The following is a 20917-nucleotide window of genomic DNA, read 5'->3' as shown; positions in this document are numbered from 1 at the left end:
TTACTTCTCTTAAAAGGTGAAAAATATTTTCTTGATAAGCTAAACTGGATTATGGGAAAAAATGATACAGTTTGTTTACTGCTTCTATAAAACATAATTGGATTTGACTGTAGAACAGAAATCACTTCTGCTGACAGACCTATATGTAGTTTACTTTGCAAATCAATTCTTGCATTGCCTTTTAAAAACACAATTAATAAAAAAACAAAACAAAGAAACAAAAAAACAACATGTGAAAGTATAACTGATTCAGGAAGAAGGTACCTAAACCCACAAGAAATCAATTTTCCTTGTGTCTTTTATTATTTTTGGAAGGGTGAGAGGTCAAATCACAGCCAATTAAAGCAGACTGCTATAGTGAAGCCTGACAGAAGTATTTAGCCCAGACGAATGTTCAGAAAATAATATGAGGGCTGAAATACAGTGTGTTCTCCTTCAAAATTCCTAGATAAACTTGCATTTTGTAATAGCAAAATGTTTGTACAATGTGTATAAATCATTTTAAGTTTAATGAAACAAAAATAAAGCTTCTGATGTGGTGCCTTTAGCCTTAACTAAACAACTCCCCTCAAATGTCACAGGAAAGAAAACCTGAGTTATTTTATACAAAAATAAAAAAAAAAAGTTCTGTTTAGAATGTAACGAGAAGACTTCCATTTTGCTTAGTGCTTATTATAAAGCCAATAAATACAATTTTGCTTAAGAATAAGAAGGATGAACTGTACTACCACACACAGTGAAAGTTTTTATATAAAGAAGTACAACTTTCTGTCTCAGAAATGTCCCAGAAAAATGTGTTTGGACCTCGGCCCTAATCTGCTTCCACGCAATTATCTGTGGCAGGCACCCAGCTGAGAGACTAGATATGCTTGTCCTCTCACCTGCAAGAGCCACCAATTGGGTGTTTCCATGTTTTGCTGCAAGAATCTCATATAAAAGAGATTATCTTGTAATTAAGAGAAATATCAAATAAAAGCATAAGACAGGGAACTTTGTATCGAGATTTAGATGAAAGAAGTCAAATAAACAGAAGAACAGAAGTCAAACCCTTGCTCCATTACTGCAGGGGGAGCCAAGGAGCACTCCATGATGCTCCAGGTCCTCTGTCCATACGCACTGGCTCTGGGGAAGGGATGGAGGAGGCTTGTACTGTGTGTGGGAAGGAACTTGCAAATTCCTCATGAACTCAGGAATCCACCAGGAATTCGGCCTGTGCCCCAGTTCCATGACAATATAGTTATCTCCACGTCTTTCACTGAATTCCCTCTAAGGCTCAATGGAAAGGGCCCCCTACATCACAGAGTACCTTTGTAGAAAACTTGAAAAGAATGTGGTGAAATTTTCAGGATTCTAAGTGAAAGTGGGAAAGAGAGGAAGACTATGATACTAGATGTATGATTTTTGGAGTGGAGGCAGGAATCTGAGATTTAGTTTCTATGAATTAATGTTTTATTGGAAATATCTTATTGGCTCATGTTTTATCAGAAAATTAGTTTCATCTTCCTTTTGCAGCTCCTAGGTCACCCTTAGTTTAGGGGTCAGCCAAAGAATATTAACATTTAGAAGAAATCTGTATGCCTAGACTTGAAAGTCGTTTTTATTTATGGGGTTCCTAGTGACTACTCTTAGAAGTATGGGCCCTTTTTTGCAGATGGTCTATAGTTTGAGTTAAAGTTTGCAGTAAGACCGCAACCTCTAGGTAATGGATTGTTTTTTTTCTTTCCTTTAATGACAAAATAGACAATAACTAGCACAGTTAAAAGAAAAAGCAAAAGTAATGATGGAAAGGAGATTATGCAGAAGTCTAAATAAAAGCAACTAAGTGACTTTTTGAAGTGAATTTTGTAATGTAAGATTCTTAATAGGGAAATATATAGCCGTAATTTCTCTAAAACACAAAATGCATTGTTATGTCTTTGTTGCTTTAGAAATATATTAATATCTGAATTTATAAGCTTGTTTCTGCTATATGTTTCTCCCTAGAGTAGGCTGCCTATGCTCAAATTTACAACAGAAACATTGCAAAAATAATCAACGAGAAGTTGTAAGCTTCATCTGTCAAGTATGTATTAATCAATGATTTCTTATATTACCTTACAATAGATTGCTCTTTAAAGGTCTGTATTTTTTCTCAGAATTCAGAAAATGTCAGATAAAGTAAAACCCACATTGCCACAGTGACTTGCACATACTCGCGAAATAGGTATGCCTCAGAATATTTAGTTATCAAAAACAAATACTAATGATTTATTAGACCCACTCACAGTGAAGTGTTTTCAAAGAGACACTACTCACAGCAAGGCAAGGAAATAAAACCAGTAGTTTATTGTAGTACCCCACTTTAACTATGAGTGATGGTTTCCTCTCCAAATAAGCACAGCTAATTTCTGCTTTCTGATATTGTTTTTCTTTTCCCTTGTTCTTCCATTACTCCTCTCCAATAGTCCACCCCAAAGCAAGACAACCATCAAGACACAGGCATGAGAAATGCACTGGAAAAAGATCCTGGTTGATGTCTGACATTATGATGCCTTGCCAGGTTTCATCAATCATATTATGTCACACAAAGTAATGCGACCTGACTGATGCTACTCACAGGGCCTCATCATCTTTCATGTATTTGCTGAAGACTTTTAAAGTCTTGCATAGAATTACAAGACCTGCTATGTGAAAGGAAGGTTTTCTTATTTGGTTTTTCCACCAAGACAGGATTATTTTTAACTTTCCCCTTGAGTTTGTTTTATTTTATTTTATTTTTAGTTTTCTAGAGTCTGCTGTATCTCACAACATTTAGTCTCTTCCTGGAATCTAGGTTTAATATTTTCTGCTTTAGACTGTAGTCAATAAAAGAGCATAGATGGCTCATGGATGGCTTTACTATTTGGTTGGAACTTAATGCACAGGCTGCAAAAAGCCTTTCAGGGAAGAAAACTGGACTGGAGGATTTTCTGTGTGACACTTCTAGAAAAGTTCATCACTACAGAAATATAACATCTTTTCCTCGTTATGAAGAATAACAATTTTCTTGTCTTAAGAGATGATGGAAAGGTTAAACTAAAGGAGGTCCTAGGGATTTAAAGAACAACATTTTGAACACTTGTCTTTTACATAGTCATTATAAATTGTATTCTCATGAAATCTGAATTCAAGATCCCCAAATGATTAGCTAGGTATTAGAAAGAATGCTCTCAACTTCATTTTTTTTATTTTAAACAGATACTTAAGAAGAGAACAATTTCCAAATGATTATTTAAAAATAAATTATTTTCTTCTTTCTTTTCTTATTTTTTTTGGCTAAGCAAATTATGAAAATGTTTCCTTTTTTTCTTTAGTCCTGAAATCATTTCTCTATTTCACTATTTCACTGAAAGTCCTTTCAATTAAATGTTATCCTAAATCTCTCTTGTTTAGTTTTCATCTTAGTCGCTGAACAAAAATCAATTACTTGTACAAACAACTCTAGTAGTGAGATTCCCTGATGGAAGTCAACAGGTATGCAATAATCTCTAAGAGTCAGATAAAGATATCAAAGCAGCATTAATTTAGATTCTCCTAGTCTTTGACTTTTTTTTTTTTTTTGGTACTTAGTCTTCCTAGAATTAAGATGAAAATCCTGTCCTTTTCACAAGGAAGAATGCTATATCCCATATTAAGCATCATCGAAACTATTTCCATTTGTTCATTTGCTTTTCAATCCCCCTGAAGTCAACAGGTTGCAACTTGCAGGTACTAAAGCTACTTTGAAGTTAAATACGGCTGAGCCAGGCTTTGTTTTTGAAGTCTGATAAAAAAAAAAAAAAATACTGACATCTACAACATATGATTAGATTTCCTAATGGCAGAAAAATTAATCTACAATGCCTTTTGCAAAATGCTTTATTTTGTAATTTATGGCAGATTATTTGAAATCTGTTGTGTCAATTGTACATCTAAGATTAACCCCTCTGCAGTACTTAACATTCTGACTGAGTTTGAATCCTAACAGGGTTCAGTACGATTCTCTTTCTTTTTTTCCCTTGCCTACAACTAATTCAGTAAATAGATAAAAATTATAATATTATACTGAATATCACAGCATCACTAAACTGCTGGGTATAAAATGCTTTAGCAGTATTAAAAAAGAGCAGTGGGCTAAAGAAGATGAACAGAGATCACATACAAATTGAAGGGGAAAAATAGCAACAATATTTTTTTTTCTGAAGATTATGAAGAAAGTTTATACCTTGAACCTAAATTCCCGGGGCTAGTCAGAACTGGGTATAAGAGAATACCATAGCTAAAGCTATTTTAATACTATGTCTGGTGTTACACTGAAGTAGAACTGTAGTAGAACTACCTAACAACTTTTTAAAAAGTTGCACATATATTGCACCTAATATTGCACATATAGCACAACCAAAGATCATAATATATAATGGTAGCTTTAATCACTGTGAAAGCACATTGCCTAAGCAAATGGTATAGGCACCATAAAACAAGGTTTTATTAAGAATAATCTGTAAAAAAAAAAAATAGATCACTGCGGTAAAGGTAATTTATACCACAGTTGGTCCTGCAGAGTCTGATTTCAAATTTGCCTCCAGAGCCACTTTTGTTATATTATGGAATATATTTTGGTTGGTCAAAGAATCACTAAGATTTTTTTCCTTTGCAGTGGAAAAGAAATCATGGAAGTTGGATAGATGAACTAAGGCTAGTAAACAGGCATAGGCTTAGGCTCAGTTATCACTAGGGCTATAAAAACACAGAGTTAATATCCATTTAGAAACCTTATTGTTGCTGTACCTGTTACTTTGAGTCTGTCAGCTCCAATGACAATCTCATCTTCATCTGCAGAAAACAGAACTTTTCCACCTTCACTTGCTCTCACTTCAAATCTCTTACACTGGGCCTCCACAGCATCAGCTCCTGAAATGAAGAGGATAGTTCATCTAATATATTTCATAAAAATACAAGCGATCATCAGTGTGCAAGGAATGTCTAAAACACACAAAATAAATCTTTTTTTTTTTATATAAAATGGATGGCTTTGTGTAAACTTAATAGACAATTTCTATTATGAAACATTGTTAAGTATACTTACAGTGTAACTATCTCACTATTGCAGAATAGAATCTAAAAATCACTATAGAAAAACACAGTTGAGTGCCAAGAGTGGAAGGCAACATAAGAATTCAGAATGTGCTTAAGCTCTGAGATCTCGAAATGTCTGTTTGGGCAGACCTCTTGGGGGTTTGTTCTGCTTAAATGGGAAATTCTTGACAGGGGGGGAATATAACACATGAGCCTAAACCACGAAGACCATTTAACAACTCAACATGCCAGAAAGACATTTTTAGAGGAAATCATTCAGTTCTATTATGAACTTGAACAGCTGGCTAGCAAAAAGATTTAAAAGAGCTGAAATATCATACGCTACTTCATATTTTATGAAACCTAACTCCTAAATCATCTCAACGCATCAAATTCTTAAATTAATTCTGAGATTCAACAGGTCTACAGTTTGCGTATAATAGCACAGTTTAGAAAATTTGCAGATATCAAATCCCTCTGAAATTTACAGTGCTTTTCAATTTACAGACCTTATCTTTATCCTTCAGGGTTTTGTCATTTAAATCCTATCTTATCACTTTTCATTCCGTACATCAGGGAAAGCAGAACTCTATGGAAATGGCACTGAAAAGCAACCATGTACTGAGTAACTAGTTGCAAGGCAAAGCTCAAGAGCTTTAAGAATAGTTATTTGTCAATTTTCTCACTGAACTCTAACTAGATTTCTAAAGTAGTCCTGGAATAACTCATGAATCCATACAGATAAAAATCATACGGAAGGTATTATCGATAGAGAAATATCCTGCATGTCATTTCAATTTGGATGAGAGAAGAAATAGAATAAATTATGCATTGGTTTGAAATACTTGAAGAAATTACAAATGACCTACTTTTAAAGAATATATGATTCGCCAAAAATTTATACACAGCTTTTATTTGATGCTCAAAATATTGTTTACAGTGACATTTAGTAGTCATGAGCAAATACTGTTCACAGTAATGAAACGAAGATGCAATCCTCTTTAGACAGTGTTATGGAAGCACGCTTTCTCTGTAACACTTCTCATGTTTCAGAATGGGAAGACTCATGGAGGTTAAAAAAGACCAATGCTTTCTTGTTGAATATAAGTGCCCCCAGCAAACTTGTGGCTTTGAAGGAAGATGCCTGAGATTAAAAAAAAAAATGAAGTTCTTACATAAATTATTGATGATAAGTGCTAATTTCATGTTGGATGTAACTCAACATACAGCATGCTACTCAGCATGTGTGCTACTATTTAGCCATTTAAGGTATGAGAATGACTGTTTATCACTCATATTTTGCCATTGTGTTCTCTGGTGGAAAAAAAAAATGTCTTGTCACTAAGCAACAGCCCTTAACTTGCCCTAATAAAATTGTACACTGTAGGGTTCAAAAATCAAATAGCCTTACCAACTTTGGAAATTAGACAAACTTGCGGCTTATCAAAGCCTAACCTAAGACTGCCTTGGCACCAACAACTCTGTACAACAGGTAACTTTGGAACAATAGACAAAATCACTAGCATCACAGGAAAGTCCCATCTCATTTTACGAATAACTTGTCAGAATGGAAAAAAATCCATAGGCTATTAAAACATTTGATTTTGGTATACTTTTGGAATTCAGTGTTTCCTTTTTTGCCTGGGAACATTTGCTTTTCATTTTTAAAAATTTAAAATGCATATAATGAAAAAATCATTCATATAATACAAAACTTACAAAAACAATTTTTAAAATTACCTAAAATATATTCCCTTGTGGAAAATTTAGATTTTTTTTTCTTTTTAATCACTAGTCTGATTTCATAAACTCAAAACTCTCCTGGAATTTATTATTTATTTTCCTGCACAATTTTACTTTTCAATTGTTTTTTAAACTCCATTTTATTATAAGACTGGTCTGCAGTAGCCACTTAAATTTCCAGTGTAAGTCTGAAGGAAAGGATAAAGACATTTAGAATTATTTAGGTTATAATCTGCCATAATAGAGTATAAATTCAGTGTAGAGAGAGAACTTTTGGCTGACATTAGACTATATGCATAAAGAAGCAGTTTATGTTTGGCAATTCCCACACTCCGCTATTCATTTATCCCTGAAAGAAATAAAAAGATGTACATTCAGTTAATGAGGGGTATTTTTCTACGGCTTTTTATCTACAAAAAAAAAAATTAAGATATATGTTCCCAAGGGCACAAAACAAATGAGTACAGGATGACCCTCAAATTGCCGTGAGAGTAATCATCTCTTCTATTCTCAATGGTAAGTAGTGTTCAAAATTAGACAAATCTTATTACATTCCATGTAGGCTGAATTTTGAATTACTATTGGAAAGTGCAAGTAAGAATTCTGTTATAGGAATAATTTGCAGACAACAAATACGATCGTTTTAAAACAATTTCATCACTTCATGTTGGGCATTAGGATATAGTTGTTAAAAAGCCTGAAACACTTGAATACCAGATCACGTTATGATCAAATATAGCACTTAATCTCTACAATAAGACAATAATCAAAGAGTTCACAAATTCTTTAAACATCACTATATATATATATATATATATGTTTATATACAGCATGATATTCTTGCTTCATTCTGCAGATAGAAAATGGGTTACAGAAGAAGGGCACTGTCCTTCTCCAAAATGCAGGTAGATCTAATTCCAGGTGTGGCTCCCAGCACCTCTGCAAGGGCAGGACTGGTGCAGAGGTGGCCTGGAGAGAGGGACGTGCTGGAAGCCCAACTGAGGTTGCTGCTGCTGGAAGCCACGTGCCTTTGGATGGAGACCAGAGCAAGACGAGGGCTGAGGGCTCCCTCAGCCTGGAGCTCCCCTACAACCTGCAGCTGGGCACAGTCACACAGCTCATGCAAGACAAGTTTCTAGGAAATGTTCTCAGGTTCAAAAATCTCTCCTACCATAGCAAGCTAAAGGTCAGCCAGGATGTCTGTGGTACAGGGGATAAATAAAACCAGGCAGACTTGAGTTCAAAGAGTGTGTCCACCATTGGCCCATCCTTTCTTCTTAAATATTCTTCTCTATATGAACCACACAGAAATTTGAGATATCAGAGAGAAGAAAAAAGACCTACCAAATTCTTATTCATTATATCGCTGCAGGTAACAGCCCACCTTTGCATGCTCTCTCCTATTCCTTCACTATATTTTGAATTATGTAACATTTCATGAAGAATGACTTAGAGCTATAATCAGTAATGAACATGATTGCTTCTGCTAAAAAATATTTATATTTTAGATACTCAGCATTTGTGCATCCTCAGTTTCATGTTATATAAACACATCCCTAGAACTCAGCTAGTCCAAAATAGCATTAACAGAATTAGAAATACTTTTTTAATGTTAAAAGAACAGGTCTATATCTAAGAAGGGGGATACATCTAAGGGTGTATCCCTTATTATTATGTAGTTACTACTTAAATAGGTGTTGATTTATTCAAATCACTGGAGAGATTATTTAAAAAATTAATACATGCTAAATTGGTCTTTTTATGTGGAACCGATTTGGATGTCATGACAATGGCTGTGAAAAGTTACACTGCCTACAGTGTAATAAATGCCACAAAAACCGAATTCTGTTTCATTACATTTTCATTTTCTATTTGAAATAAGAGCAAGCAGTTGCATAAACACATTGCACGTATATGTATTATTTGCAGATTTTTTAGCTCAGCCTAGCAGAAGAAGCACTATTGGGTATGCTGAACTTCAAGCAATCCAGAATATCATCTCTGCTTGGATAATGCATATCTTAGCCTGGAGCAATGCATAGGTAAATCTATCCTCCAAATTTTGCTGGGAAAGGTAATTCCTGTCAAGAATTTGGTCATCTGAAAAGCTTTTGAGCTGTGCTGATGATAGCACTTCAGTCAGCTTCTCAGTAGCTGTAATCTGGTTCAAGGATTATCCCTAGCAAACTCCTTTGTCTTATTTCTTTCCAGGAAGATTATTTTCTGTTTATGAAGAAATTCTATATGCTCATCTCAGATACAGATGAACACTACCAGTAGTGTCTGTTTTCTAGACCATCTTCCTTATCCATCTAACAACAAAATCAGATATAGAAATGCGTATAAAATCAGCTGATATAAACTAAATACCAGGCTAGGAGTTTAGAGTGAATCATGAGTTTATGATTCTTGTAATGCAAAAATAATGAAATTCTTTTGATTCTTCAATACAAAATGGATTATTTAAATATTTATGAAGTTCAGGATATTTTTGGATGACAAATAAAGTTAGTTTTTGAAAATGTATTGATGCTTTTGAGACTGGCAATAAAAGAGATAAAGCATTTTTAATAAAGATTCAGCCTCCAGCTGGGTCTAAATTCAATACTTTTGAAATATACATATAGATAAAATTTTGTTAATATTCATAGGAATGGTAGGTATTATATTATTTTGGCCGCCAGGGGTCTCAGATCATATTCAGTGAATGCAAACACAACAGTGTGAGTGAAGGAATCCTACCAGCTGAAGAGAGGCATTGAGGGAGTTGAACAAAGTGAGCTTTCAGTTGAGAGCAAGGAAACACTGTTGGCAATAGGAACACTCTCCGTGTTCTGTTTGCTACGAAAAGGGACTACTCTGTTATATATCAAAAAAGGGTTAAAGTCACAACTAAAGAAGAATTAGATGGGTCCATTAGTTCTTGACATCCTTGGTGTGGATCTGTTAGGAGGTGACTACTTTTGGGAGAGGCTTTGAGGTTTCCTGGTCTGAATTGTAAGGATACAGAAAAGGAAAAACGGAGCAAATGTTAGACCAGAAAATAAGTAATTCACATATCTGTTTTAGCATCTGACTACAGTGCATAATAACAGTGGCCAGCACAACTGGTTTTAGTGTAGAGATAAGCCACTCATCTTTCCATAGGGAAAATCCATACGAATGAAGACGATGAAGCAGAACCATTTGACACAAACAGGCATGGTGGCAGCACAGTTTTTGCTTCTTTGACCCACTAGGCTCCGTGATTTGGACACGGCAAAAATCTGCCTGCTTAGGCAATCTTTCTTCCTAAGAACTTCTTGAAAAGACCTATACAGATCTGCCGCCTTTGCAACACGCAGAGCACATTCAGGTCCCTTCAGCTTGCCTTCCTGGTACGTGGTGGGAGTGGGACCTCAGGTATGTAGGCATGAGAGCTGTACAAAAGTTGCAGTAGACAGTGCCCTCCATGCTCTTCTATATGGAGTCATACCTGTACAAAAACAAACCTGTGCTTTTCTTCCAACTATCCCTATCATGTGGTATTTTCCATTGCATGTTTTTAGAAATGAGATGGCTGAACAGGTCTCTGGCCTGCCATAGCTCCTGTTTTTTCATCAGCTGAGTGAAATATGCATGGATGAATGAAATCAAGTTAGCTTAAAGTTTGCTGGAAATTCAAGTTTACATATTTACTTTGCTTCTGTAGTGGATAAAAGAATATCCCTCTTCTGCTCCTATGACTCAGCAGGCAAGTTGTAACTTTAGCTACAGTATCCCAATCATTCATATGGGTCTCTAGATATGGAACTTCAGTTAAAAAAGATGTGTTAGGCATCTAATCATGTGTGTAAGATTTCTTTTTGCTCTACTTTTTGCTCTACTTACAATCTCATCTAGTTTATTCAAAACACAACCTTGATAGCATAATGTAGCATAATGAGTTTCCAACCTGACTGAAGTTTTCATATTGCTATAAACATATTATAGATAGTATTCACTATTTTCTTCACATTTCATTACATTTATTACATATATCTTCCTGTGTAGTCCATGTATCCTTCTTTTTAATATCAGCAAATAGACAGTCTACTTTTGATTATTTTCTCTTATAGCTGTCTTGATCAACTTAGCTTTTGCTGACCTAAGCCTACATGTCCAATTAATGTCGTTCACTTAATGATAATTCTTAAGTATTTTGGGATTCTCCAAAATGTGAGAGTAGAAAGTTTATTTCCCATGATGAATGTAAACAGAATAATACTAAACAAAAACAAGAGCAATTCAAGACATCAATGTTATCCTCAAACTTGGAACTTTCAGCTTTTCATGTTATGACACTTTTGTAGCACAACTGAAAGTCTGTATGAAATCGTACTGCATTCCTTTCTGAAGCTGAGACTTACTGCAGCAGTTTGTGCTTTACATTTCAATATGAAATTTGTAGGAATTTTTCCACCGTCTAAACTAGCTGAGTTAGGTTATTGTTATGCTGTTTGGCAATTACATGTTTTATGAAAACTCAAAGCTGCCTATTAAGTCTTAGGAACATATTATTTACAGCATATGCCACTGAAAAGAAGAGAGAGTTTTTTTAAAAAAGAGAGAACAGTACGTGGTATGAGATACAGGAGCACATGCTGTGCTTAATGAACAGCACAATCAAATTAAATGGCAACAGCAATAGCAAGACAGTAAAGGGAGGGTGAATTTTTCTTATCACACAGATCAAACTAAAAGAGAAAAAAACAACAACAACAAAAACACCTTACATCATTTTTTTTTCCCAGAGAAAATGTAACATTTTCCAGGCAATAAGGTCATTTCTTCCTCTCTTAAACTGTTTTTATTTATCACCATATATTTTCTTTAGGCATTTTTGGTCTGACTGTTCTATTGAATGTTCAAAAAAATTCCCAGATATTGTAGTGAGAATCACTTATCTGTGAGCATCTATATCCTTGCTTTTTAATTCTCTTAATCACGGACTTGATGTCTGACCTATCCTCATCCTTTGAGATCTTATCTGTCATCTGTGAGTTCTGTAAAATAACCGCTAATGGTGCAAATACCTTTCTTCTAAGTGTTTTAGCACCCTGAAGTGATTTTCACTGGGGTATGAAGTGAAAGACACCCCTCTGACCTAAGGGCTCTTTACCTTTTCTCTTCCTGATTTTACCTTGTGACCTTTCCCTTTCTTTACTAACTGTTATGTATCTTGCTTTGTGAATACTTAAAAAGGAAAATATTGCAGTTTTCTGTTATGTATCCTGCTTTGTGAACACTTAAAAAGGAAAACATTTCTGTTTTCTCCTACTTATCAGTAAAAAAAATTAGACAACATGTATATTCTGAAACTTGTTTTTATATATTTCAAATATTTTGGTTATTTACTAACAGAAAGTAAGAGCTAACTAAAACAATTTTACTTGTATTCTCTATATTAAATTATTGCCCTGTGGTACACTTTCTATTTGTCCAGTTATATATATATATGTATATATATACACACAGTTGTGCCTAGCAATTAGCGCATTGTATCACTCAAAATGCACTAAATAATATTTTAAAAGGTTTCAAAATGCAAATTAAACTGTCTGAATTGAACAATTTAGCTCAATGCATTTTTGGAAAGGAAACAAATAAAGAACATGAGCTACCAGAGTCAAATAAGTTTTGTAGGAAATATTAAAAAATATTTCTTGTATTTCTAAAATCAGTTCAACACTGAAGTTTCTCCCCTTGATTTTCTAATATGGACTCCATTATCTTCTTCCACCTGTCTTTGACTTGCAAATAAACTTCAAATGTCTTTTATATTTCTATATTTTCACTAGCACCTGACAACGTCATGTGGTAAGAGCTGAAGGGTTTGGTAATCCACTGGAGCTCAGGGTAACCAAACAGTTTCTCCAAAATGACTGTTGATCCAAAACTTCACAACTGGAAACTCATAAATTTTAAGAGTCTAATGTTGGAATAACTTATTTTCATGGCAAAGTAGTTCTTAATTTTGATTTGGAAAAACTGCTCATTTTATATTATTTAGATCTATAACTGACATCAGTGATTCATTGAGTGATAGCTATTCCAGGTGACTAATTTCAGATATACAGAACACTCTTCATACACAGGAAGATAGCTAACAGATTTCCTTAAATAATCAGTTAGTCATGCATTCAGTGCCATCTGTTCATCATTCAGCTGCAACTACAATATTTATCAACCTAAGAGTATCCTAAGGAAGAAACAGATATTGCCAGAGATATATTTATTTGTACAGAAAAAAGCAATTACTAAATATATCTTTAAATGCCATCTGTGTGCTTATGACTAAACTACAAGACTGCTCTGCCAATTTACAAACACTAGAATTAAAAATTTCTAGTACTGGCATAGTATGGGGTTAGAAACTCCATACTGTTCTGAAAGGAAGCAAAACTGTTAAAAGACAAATAATGTAAAAAAGAAAGTATTTTCATAAATAAGCACAACAAAACAGCTATTTCTTATTCACGGTCATTAATTAGCATTGTGCAATGTGATAGTAAAGTTTCAATATTTTACTGAAGTCATTTTTGTATTTTACAGGACTCAGGCATAATGATACTATAGGCAGACAGAATAGAATAGGCAGACAGAAAAATTAGCGATAAAAATATAGTTTTAAAAACCACACAGTAATTATGACATAATAGTGGCAATGTCTCATAGCTGGAAGATGTTATAGTAAATTCTAGCTTAGAGGTTTAACTAGCGGATTTGGGGGGTTGATATTAGACATCTAATAGATATGAACTGGGACCTTACATCTAATGGGTTCATGGCTTTGCATGAATGACTTTTTTATGTGCAAATGGATAATTTTTCCAACCTTGACTATCTACATCCACATATAGAAACTGAATCTAATTTTCTCTAGATGAGTCAGTAGGTTTTTAAAGAGAACTTAGCTGAATAAAGACTCTAAGTCTTGAATCAAATTACTCCTCACAATCTTTTTGATAAGTCTATTTGCAGTTGCTCCAACATTTTCAACAGCAGCAACATGCTGCTGAATTTCTGCTCCTAAGTGTTTGTTGCAGCATTGAAGGACAGCATCAGAAGATCTCAATACTTTTTTTTTCTTTATGAACTATATTTTTTGCATTTAATTACAAAATGGCTTCACATTTATTTGCCCTTCTTACATCCTTCACATAAGCCATTCCTAGGCAGCATGATACATTCTTACCAAAATTAATGAGCTGTCTGAACGTCAGAGGAGAAAAAAAGAGTGAAAATAAAACCTTAATGTCCTGCCAGGCACTTGTTAAAGGGCCAGATGCTGCAGGTAATTTAATAATGCTTAACACCCAGCAGCAGCCTTTCAAATGTCACAACACATGCATAGACCCCGATTTTGCAGTTAAGTGAAATATTAGTAGTTAATAAACCTAAAGAATTAATACTTTTCAAAATATAAACTGCATCTTTCAAAACATATTAAGATACCTGTGAACAGTATCTATTTCTTTGACTTTGGGGATCTCCCTCCTACAAAAGAAAACTACTTATTCCTGCTCTGAACATTTGGGTGGCAGTTCCACTATCTGTATTGGCTGACAGCATGTGGGTAACAACAGCAAGATAGATGGCAATAGATTAACGTTTAAACACTAGCACTTCTGTACCACCATGCAAAGCACTAATGACCTCTTCCCACTCGGCCTCTACTCTCACAATTAAATCCAACCACTTGTCAGAGTCCTCTGGCATCTTAAGGAAATGCATCTGTTTGAACAGTCAGGATTAACTATTTGAGGATTGAGATATCATTTTTCCTCATTTTAATGACATATTTAGAAACAGTGGGGATACTCAGAATTGCATTTAAAATAAAATAAGGTAATATGATTTCAAAATCAGTGATTTAGGGCTCTCTTTGCGCCTTTTATTTTTGACAATTGCAGACAGCAAAAAGGTGCTCTCCAGATTTGGTTGCTACAAGTTCTGGCACAAACCAGCCCAAGCTGTGTCCTGCTATCCTAGCTTTCCTCAACTAAGTGGAGTGGAAAGAAAAAGAAAACCAAGATGAACCCAAAGCGTGGAAAACTTTTAGAGAGCTTGAAGAAGGCAGAGGGGGAAAATTACACTTAATGCAGAAGTAAGAAGAGGTCTTTAGATGACCTCTTGATGACAGAACAGAAATCAAGGGACCTCACTGGCGCAGTGCAGACTTGCTCTGAGCAGGTGATTTCTGTTTAGAACCAGCAATGCACCAGCTTTCCCTTCCTGGAAATTCATAACCACAAAGAAATTGCACAGAATATAGTTTTTTGTCCTACTATTGCTTCCATGCATGGTCCTTCATAGGGGAATTTTGCATTCTCAGCACAAAAAGTGAGAAGATAAATGCTTACATATCAGGAAGGAGATTTCACATTAAATATGGTAATATGTACACACACACAAAAAACGTGTATAGCACCTGTCTTACTAACTGACAATTAAATAACTACTCTTTATGTTTTTAGGATGGTTTTCATTTGGAAGTTCATAAGCATGGTGTAAGATATATTTCAAACCATGGGGTATTTGAAATATTGAAATATTTGAAATATTAAACAGTAATATAGTGTTATGTCTGTGCATAGCATATAACAAAGGTATTAAAATGATATGAAAGATATGAAAAAATATTTTTAAAAATGAAGATGTATATTAATTATTAAAATAAATCCAAAATACTGTATAAAGTATCTCTCTTCTTAAAAGTTATCTTGTTAATGAAGCACAAAGTGGATGGCAAATAGTTGATGATACCAAATATTTTAAATGCATTTGTGACTTAATTTGGATAATGAATGTAAAAAATATTCTTTTTCAATCCAGCAAGGCCTAGTAACTAATAGGCTAAGTTCACCATGGCTGAATATCAAATGTACTTAAGCAGATCAGCACAGAGAATGTCACTAACTTAGAAATAGAAACAACAGTAAGAAAGAGCGTTTTGCAACTCATTAGTAAACTGGCTTTTACTACCTCATTAGCTGTTGCTGGCTCTTGATGCTGATTCGAAACAAACAAGTTACATGGCTTTCTATTATTGCAAGATGATTTAAACATAGAATCTCAGTAGCAATATGAATGAATTTCCAATAAATAATATGTTCATTTTGGAAAGGCTACTTTGGGAGATCCATTGAAATGCTGGCAGAGAAGTTGAAATTTGGACCATTTTTCGAACCTTTTTCCTAATACCACACTGCAAGATAATTAATTAATGGAGGTAGATTCTTATAGCATCTTAGCCAGAGGCATTAAGAGTATATCTTACTCTTAAATACTCTTACGTATTTTATCAGATCCTGCTACAAAACTTCTATAGTCCACATGGTTTCTATAAAGGCTTTTCCAGAATTTAGACCAACGGAGACAGAGAGACATCTGAACTGCTATGAGAAACAAGGCTCATTTTCTGCCTGGCTCTTGGCTCACATCATGCACTTTGCCAGAAATAAACCGAAACCCATATGGCCCCCAAGGCAGCAGCTACTCTACCTTCTCTGCTACTTCCCAAAGCCACAAGAGATCCTTTAATTCTGTGCTAAGCACAAGACTGATTTTTTTTTTTTTTAATGTAAACTATCTCGCATTTACCTCAGCTTAAAAGATCTAACTATGTATTTTTACCATAGACTAGCAGACAGGTCAAATTAAATTATTCATATTCTTATATCTTGAAAGTGTCATTACCTTGCTGTACAAACTTTGTGTCAAAATATTACATTTTAGTATTTAAACACTCAAAATATATAACAACTTGATGTGAGGCTCAATCCAAGCCATCTAGACACTCTCCGTATAAGTACTTAACTGATTGTTAAAACAAGTTAAAATATTAGGCAACAGATACATTTTTAATAGAAAAATGTTTAAAATGCAAAAAGAGCTGAAAAAAATGGACTGAGAAAAAAAGTCATGTCACTGTAACTTCGCAGAATGCATAATGCAAAGGGTATGGCTAAGCAAGGATTGGGAAGGGAGCGATGTGAAGTTTTCCTTATCTAACTTAGATACAAAAAATCAATGAATGCTCATCTTTGCATCTTAAATCTGTAAATAAACATTGTGTGTATCACATATGCTCTATTGGTCTTAAAAGTTATGTCTAATAATTGAGGACCAAGGAGATCCAGGATACAAATCTGGTGATTTCCTAACCACACGTCCCAGGAAGACCTGAGGGCAAAACACCCTTCACACTGTGACATCCATTTGTAAAAAGTTTTTTTGGTTTCCAAGAAGTCAGAATATCTATGGGGAATGACTATTGCATGGCATATATGCAGTAGGCTCAAACAGCAAAGGAAAATCTTGATTTAGATTAGGATCATCTTTACGTAAACTAAAAAATCTCATTCTCACTGTTAAATCAACACCTGTCCGTTCACCGAGAAGAATAAATACAGCATATGCCTTTCCAAATTCTACACCGTGCCCTGTCTTCTAGCTCAGTCCACACAGATCCCAAAAGAAAGCACTATTGTGCCTGTGACTTTCTCTCCTTGGCGCTCAGAGTCAATATAAACACATTTCACACTGGTAATGGATGCAGCCTTTCTATCGTAAGACCCAGAGTCATGACTTGACTTTACACTACTTAAGAGTGCAACTAGTGAATCACCCAGTACCCTCAGCTACCTTTTATTTTTTAGAATATTTGTCCTTCACTCCTCCTAGTTTAGAACGTGCTACACAATGTTTTATTACCCTCCTCCACAGAAACATTTTGTCTTTCACAGGGACTCACAGAACCGGACATCTGATTTATCAAGAGTTTCACTGCACAGTTGTTCCAGCTCCCGGGGGGAGCCTATTTCCCATTTACAATTTTAATATACAGTTTTAATTTGATGCTCTTCAGACTGTCTTAGTCTTGCCTGGTACAATTCCAAAAGCCACACAGAAAAACTTTCTTTCTTGAAATTTGACATAAGCAGCAATTTTAACCTTAAAGTCAAAAACCATTGCCTTGTAACGTCACTGCCAGAAGCCATGTCAAATACATACAAAATGCCACTGATGACACATGCATAGGAGTGCAACACCACCTACCTGAAAGTGGGGGTATTCCTCTCTCTTTTCAGAATGCTCCTACTATACATAATTTCTACATTGTTAAATATCTCACTTTTTTAAACATAATTTTAAGGTATTTCAACTCACTGCTTCCTCCACTGTTCATTTTCCTGCTTCTCAGGGTGCCACCACACGCCCTGCTGGGTCAGTAGGCGGCACCAGGGAAGGGACAAAGAACAGCTTTGAAGAAAGCAGAGACTTCCCACAGCAGGTTTGCCACTAACAGGAAAAAAAAAAAAAAGCCCTTTTATTAGCAAACATGCTATAGGAAAGACTTCTTCTCTCTTTTCAGCAAACATTGCCATGGTTTACCTGCCCCAAAAAATCAAAATTTACCTGACTCTGCTCTACGTTACCCAGCAAAAATTTTTGGAAAGGAGGGAACAATACATTTTTAATTTTAGGTGCCTGTTAATTCCTATACAAAATGTTCAAACTTCTACTGATTGTACTGGCAGTTGTGAGTGCTTGTACTAAACAATAAGTATTAAATAAGACATAAGAACTATTTTTAAGAGTTTTGCAATATTGTATGAAGAATTTATACATAACAAAAGTAGATTTTTACTTAAAAATAAATAGGAGTAAAGGCCATACAGCATTCATGAAAAAGAATAGGAAGGTGAAGTACAAATAAAAATGATGCAAATACAATACTGCAATTTAGCAGCCCTCTTCAGACAACTCTGCACCAGCTGCTAGCTGATTGAGAAACTAATGACGCCCTAATGACCATAACATAAGAACACATGTTTTCTTTAGGCTTCTACTTTTTATGATGTTAAACAAGAGTGTGATGTATTTAAGTAGGTCGGTGTGTGGATACACAGGCATACAATTTCAGTGTTGGCTGCACAGCATGAGAAGGGTGTCAGCAACTAGAATATCTTCTCTATTTCAGGCAAAGTGAATATTTGCCACAGGTAACTCACCTTTTTAGCAATTATCAGCTGAAGTGAAGGGTTTTAATAATACAGGCGCTAGATGAAACAGCACTGTGCTCCATAAAGGCCGTGGCAGGTACAATATGGCTGGAACAGGTGTTGGGTTAATTTTCCTCATCTGTATCTGCTGGCAACTCTGGTTACCTCTGCACACTCATTTGATGTGGTCGTTTAGGAAAATCGGTGCAGACGGTGTGTCATTCGGCACATGTTTGCCAAAGATTTTTACAACTGGAAGCAACAATCTCCAGGCAATATGAAAGCTCAGTGTAGATCACATCTGTGATTTAACTTAAAACTATCCTGAGCGTAGCCTTGATGCACAGGGAAACACAGTGCATTAAACAAGCTAGCAGCAATATGAGCTGATATATGTAATTACTACCAGATAGAGTGTTCTGGGGGGAAAAAGATCACTTCTGAACTGGAATAATCATCAGAGAAATAAACAAATGCTTAAATATTCCTACTCCTTCAGTCATCTCAAAGGGCCAGTTCCTCTTGCTTCAGGCAGCAAGAACCAGTAGAAAAGTAGTCTTTGTCATTAGATACTGGAGCACACCCCAATAAATGGGCTTCAGGAATAGTCATTTCACTTGAGAGAATTGAAATAAAATTGGTATCTCCAGTATTAAAAGGGCTATGTCCTCGGAGCATAGTTTAGCGTCACAGAGTGTGTCTGTGTTCATAGCACTGGGAAATACATTAGGCCAGTTATCAATTCCACGTGGAAAAGTTAAGGAAAAGTTTACTGATATTTGAGTGGTTTATGTCGAGAGTAGAACTGAGAGCTTAAAACAGGAGAAACCAGTAAAAGGAAAACTAAATGTTAAGATGCTTCTTCAAGAGAGATTTCAAATCCCATAAAAACCTAATGGAGGCTGAAGATTTGACTCCGACAAACCTGAGAAACCTTCTTCCAGCTTTCAGACTCCTGCCCCACAAAAGTTCAGTAGAAAGAGATACATTACCATAAAGGCTTTGTTTTTGGTAAATCATCATTATCCTACCCCTTCTCAAATTTGTGTAAATCCTTAGTTTGTTCTATCAAGCTCTCTGAAAAAAAATGAAAACTGATATTTAATTACAGTTCAAGACTCACTGTTCGTTTATATTGTGGAACCAAGTAGGCTATACCATAATAAAATATGGTGTCAAAGTGTGACGTTTACTTAGATATATATAGTTTTTGCAACTGAAATAAAAAACATCAAATCTCAAGGTAGAATATGTCTTAAGCTTCCTAAAGTGAGGCAGAAAACCTCTTTTTCTTCTCTCTCTCTTTTTCCTCCCAAATTTCTTTCTAATATCCCCTTTTCTCCAGCAAGCAAGACTGTTATTGCTTTATTTTTCTTTTTATCCAAAATGCTTACTACATGGAAGAATTATTTGATGGTGATACTGATAAAGCTTAGTATTACATCTTATGAAAAACACTCATATCAGTGCATCCCCTGCACTCTGTCAAGATTGTAATTGTATTAATACTCTGTTGCCACTGCTTAGGAGAATCAATTGTTTTCTGCTCAACACCTTAATGAGAAAATGTAACAGATCTTTCATGACAACAAGATAGAAAAACCCCATAAATATTGTGAAAAAACGAAAAAATGAAAAATCCTGGAGACTAAGGGATGTCTTCTCAAATTGATATATACATTAGTATTTTACACATATCTATACGTTTTAGTGCACCTGTATTTTTCAATCTATTCCCAGCCAATATGTATTATTTTCTAATTGCTCTAGAACATTATGTTGTACTTAATTTTTCAGTAAGTGTTTTTAAATAGCCATGCATAGCCTCAGTCCTGTTCTACTCACAAAAAATACACTAAATACTACTTCTTTAGTAGTATATATTTACTAACACAGTAAGTACAATTTCTGATCACATGGTGCATTTAAAAACAGGGAATAAATACATGAAAAACACTGAATAAAGAAAAAGAATCTATAATGAACTGGTAAGTAGAGGATTTGTTATTTTTGTTTTGTTTAGATCTTTGATTTGATGTATTTTATACTTTGTAAACTATCAGACTCTATTT

At 34.8% G+C, this 20917-nt stretch overlaps 1 protein-coding gene across 1 annotated transcript in view; it reads right to left on the bottom strand.

The window, feature by feature from the left end:
- The window catches only part of SGCZ (sarcoglycan zeta), a 391368-nt gene that overhangs the window by 40941 nt on the left and 329510 nt on the right, over window positions 1-20917 (bottom strand). Inside the window, exon 5 of the mRNA XM_088524689.1 lies at window positions 4786-4908. Within this exon, the coding sequence (XP_088380815.1) occupies window positions 4786-4908 (123 nt within the window). The remainder of the gene's footprint in view (window positions 1-4785; window positions 4909-20917) is intronic.

This window comes from Tinamus guttatus, unplaced genomic scaffold (genome assembly GCF_059628265.1).
Source record: "Tinamus guttatus ecotype Peru unplaced genomic scaffold, ASM5962826v1 Tinamus_guttatus_pri_ptg000213l, whole genome shotgun sequence".
NCBI lineage: Eukaryota > Metazoa > Chordata > Aves > Tinamiformes > Tinamidae > Tinamus > Tinamus guttatus.
Note: the sequence above shows the minus strand (reverse complement) of the source record. Positions and strands in the feature narration are given on the sequence as shown.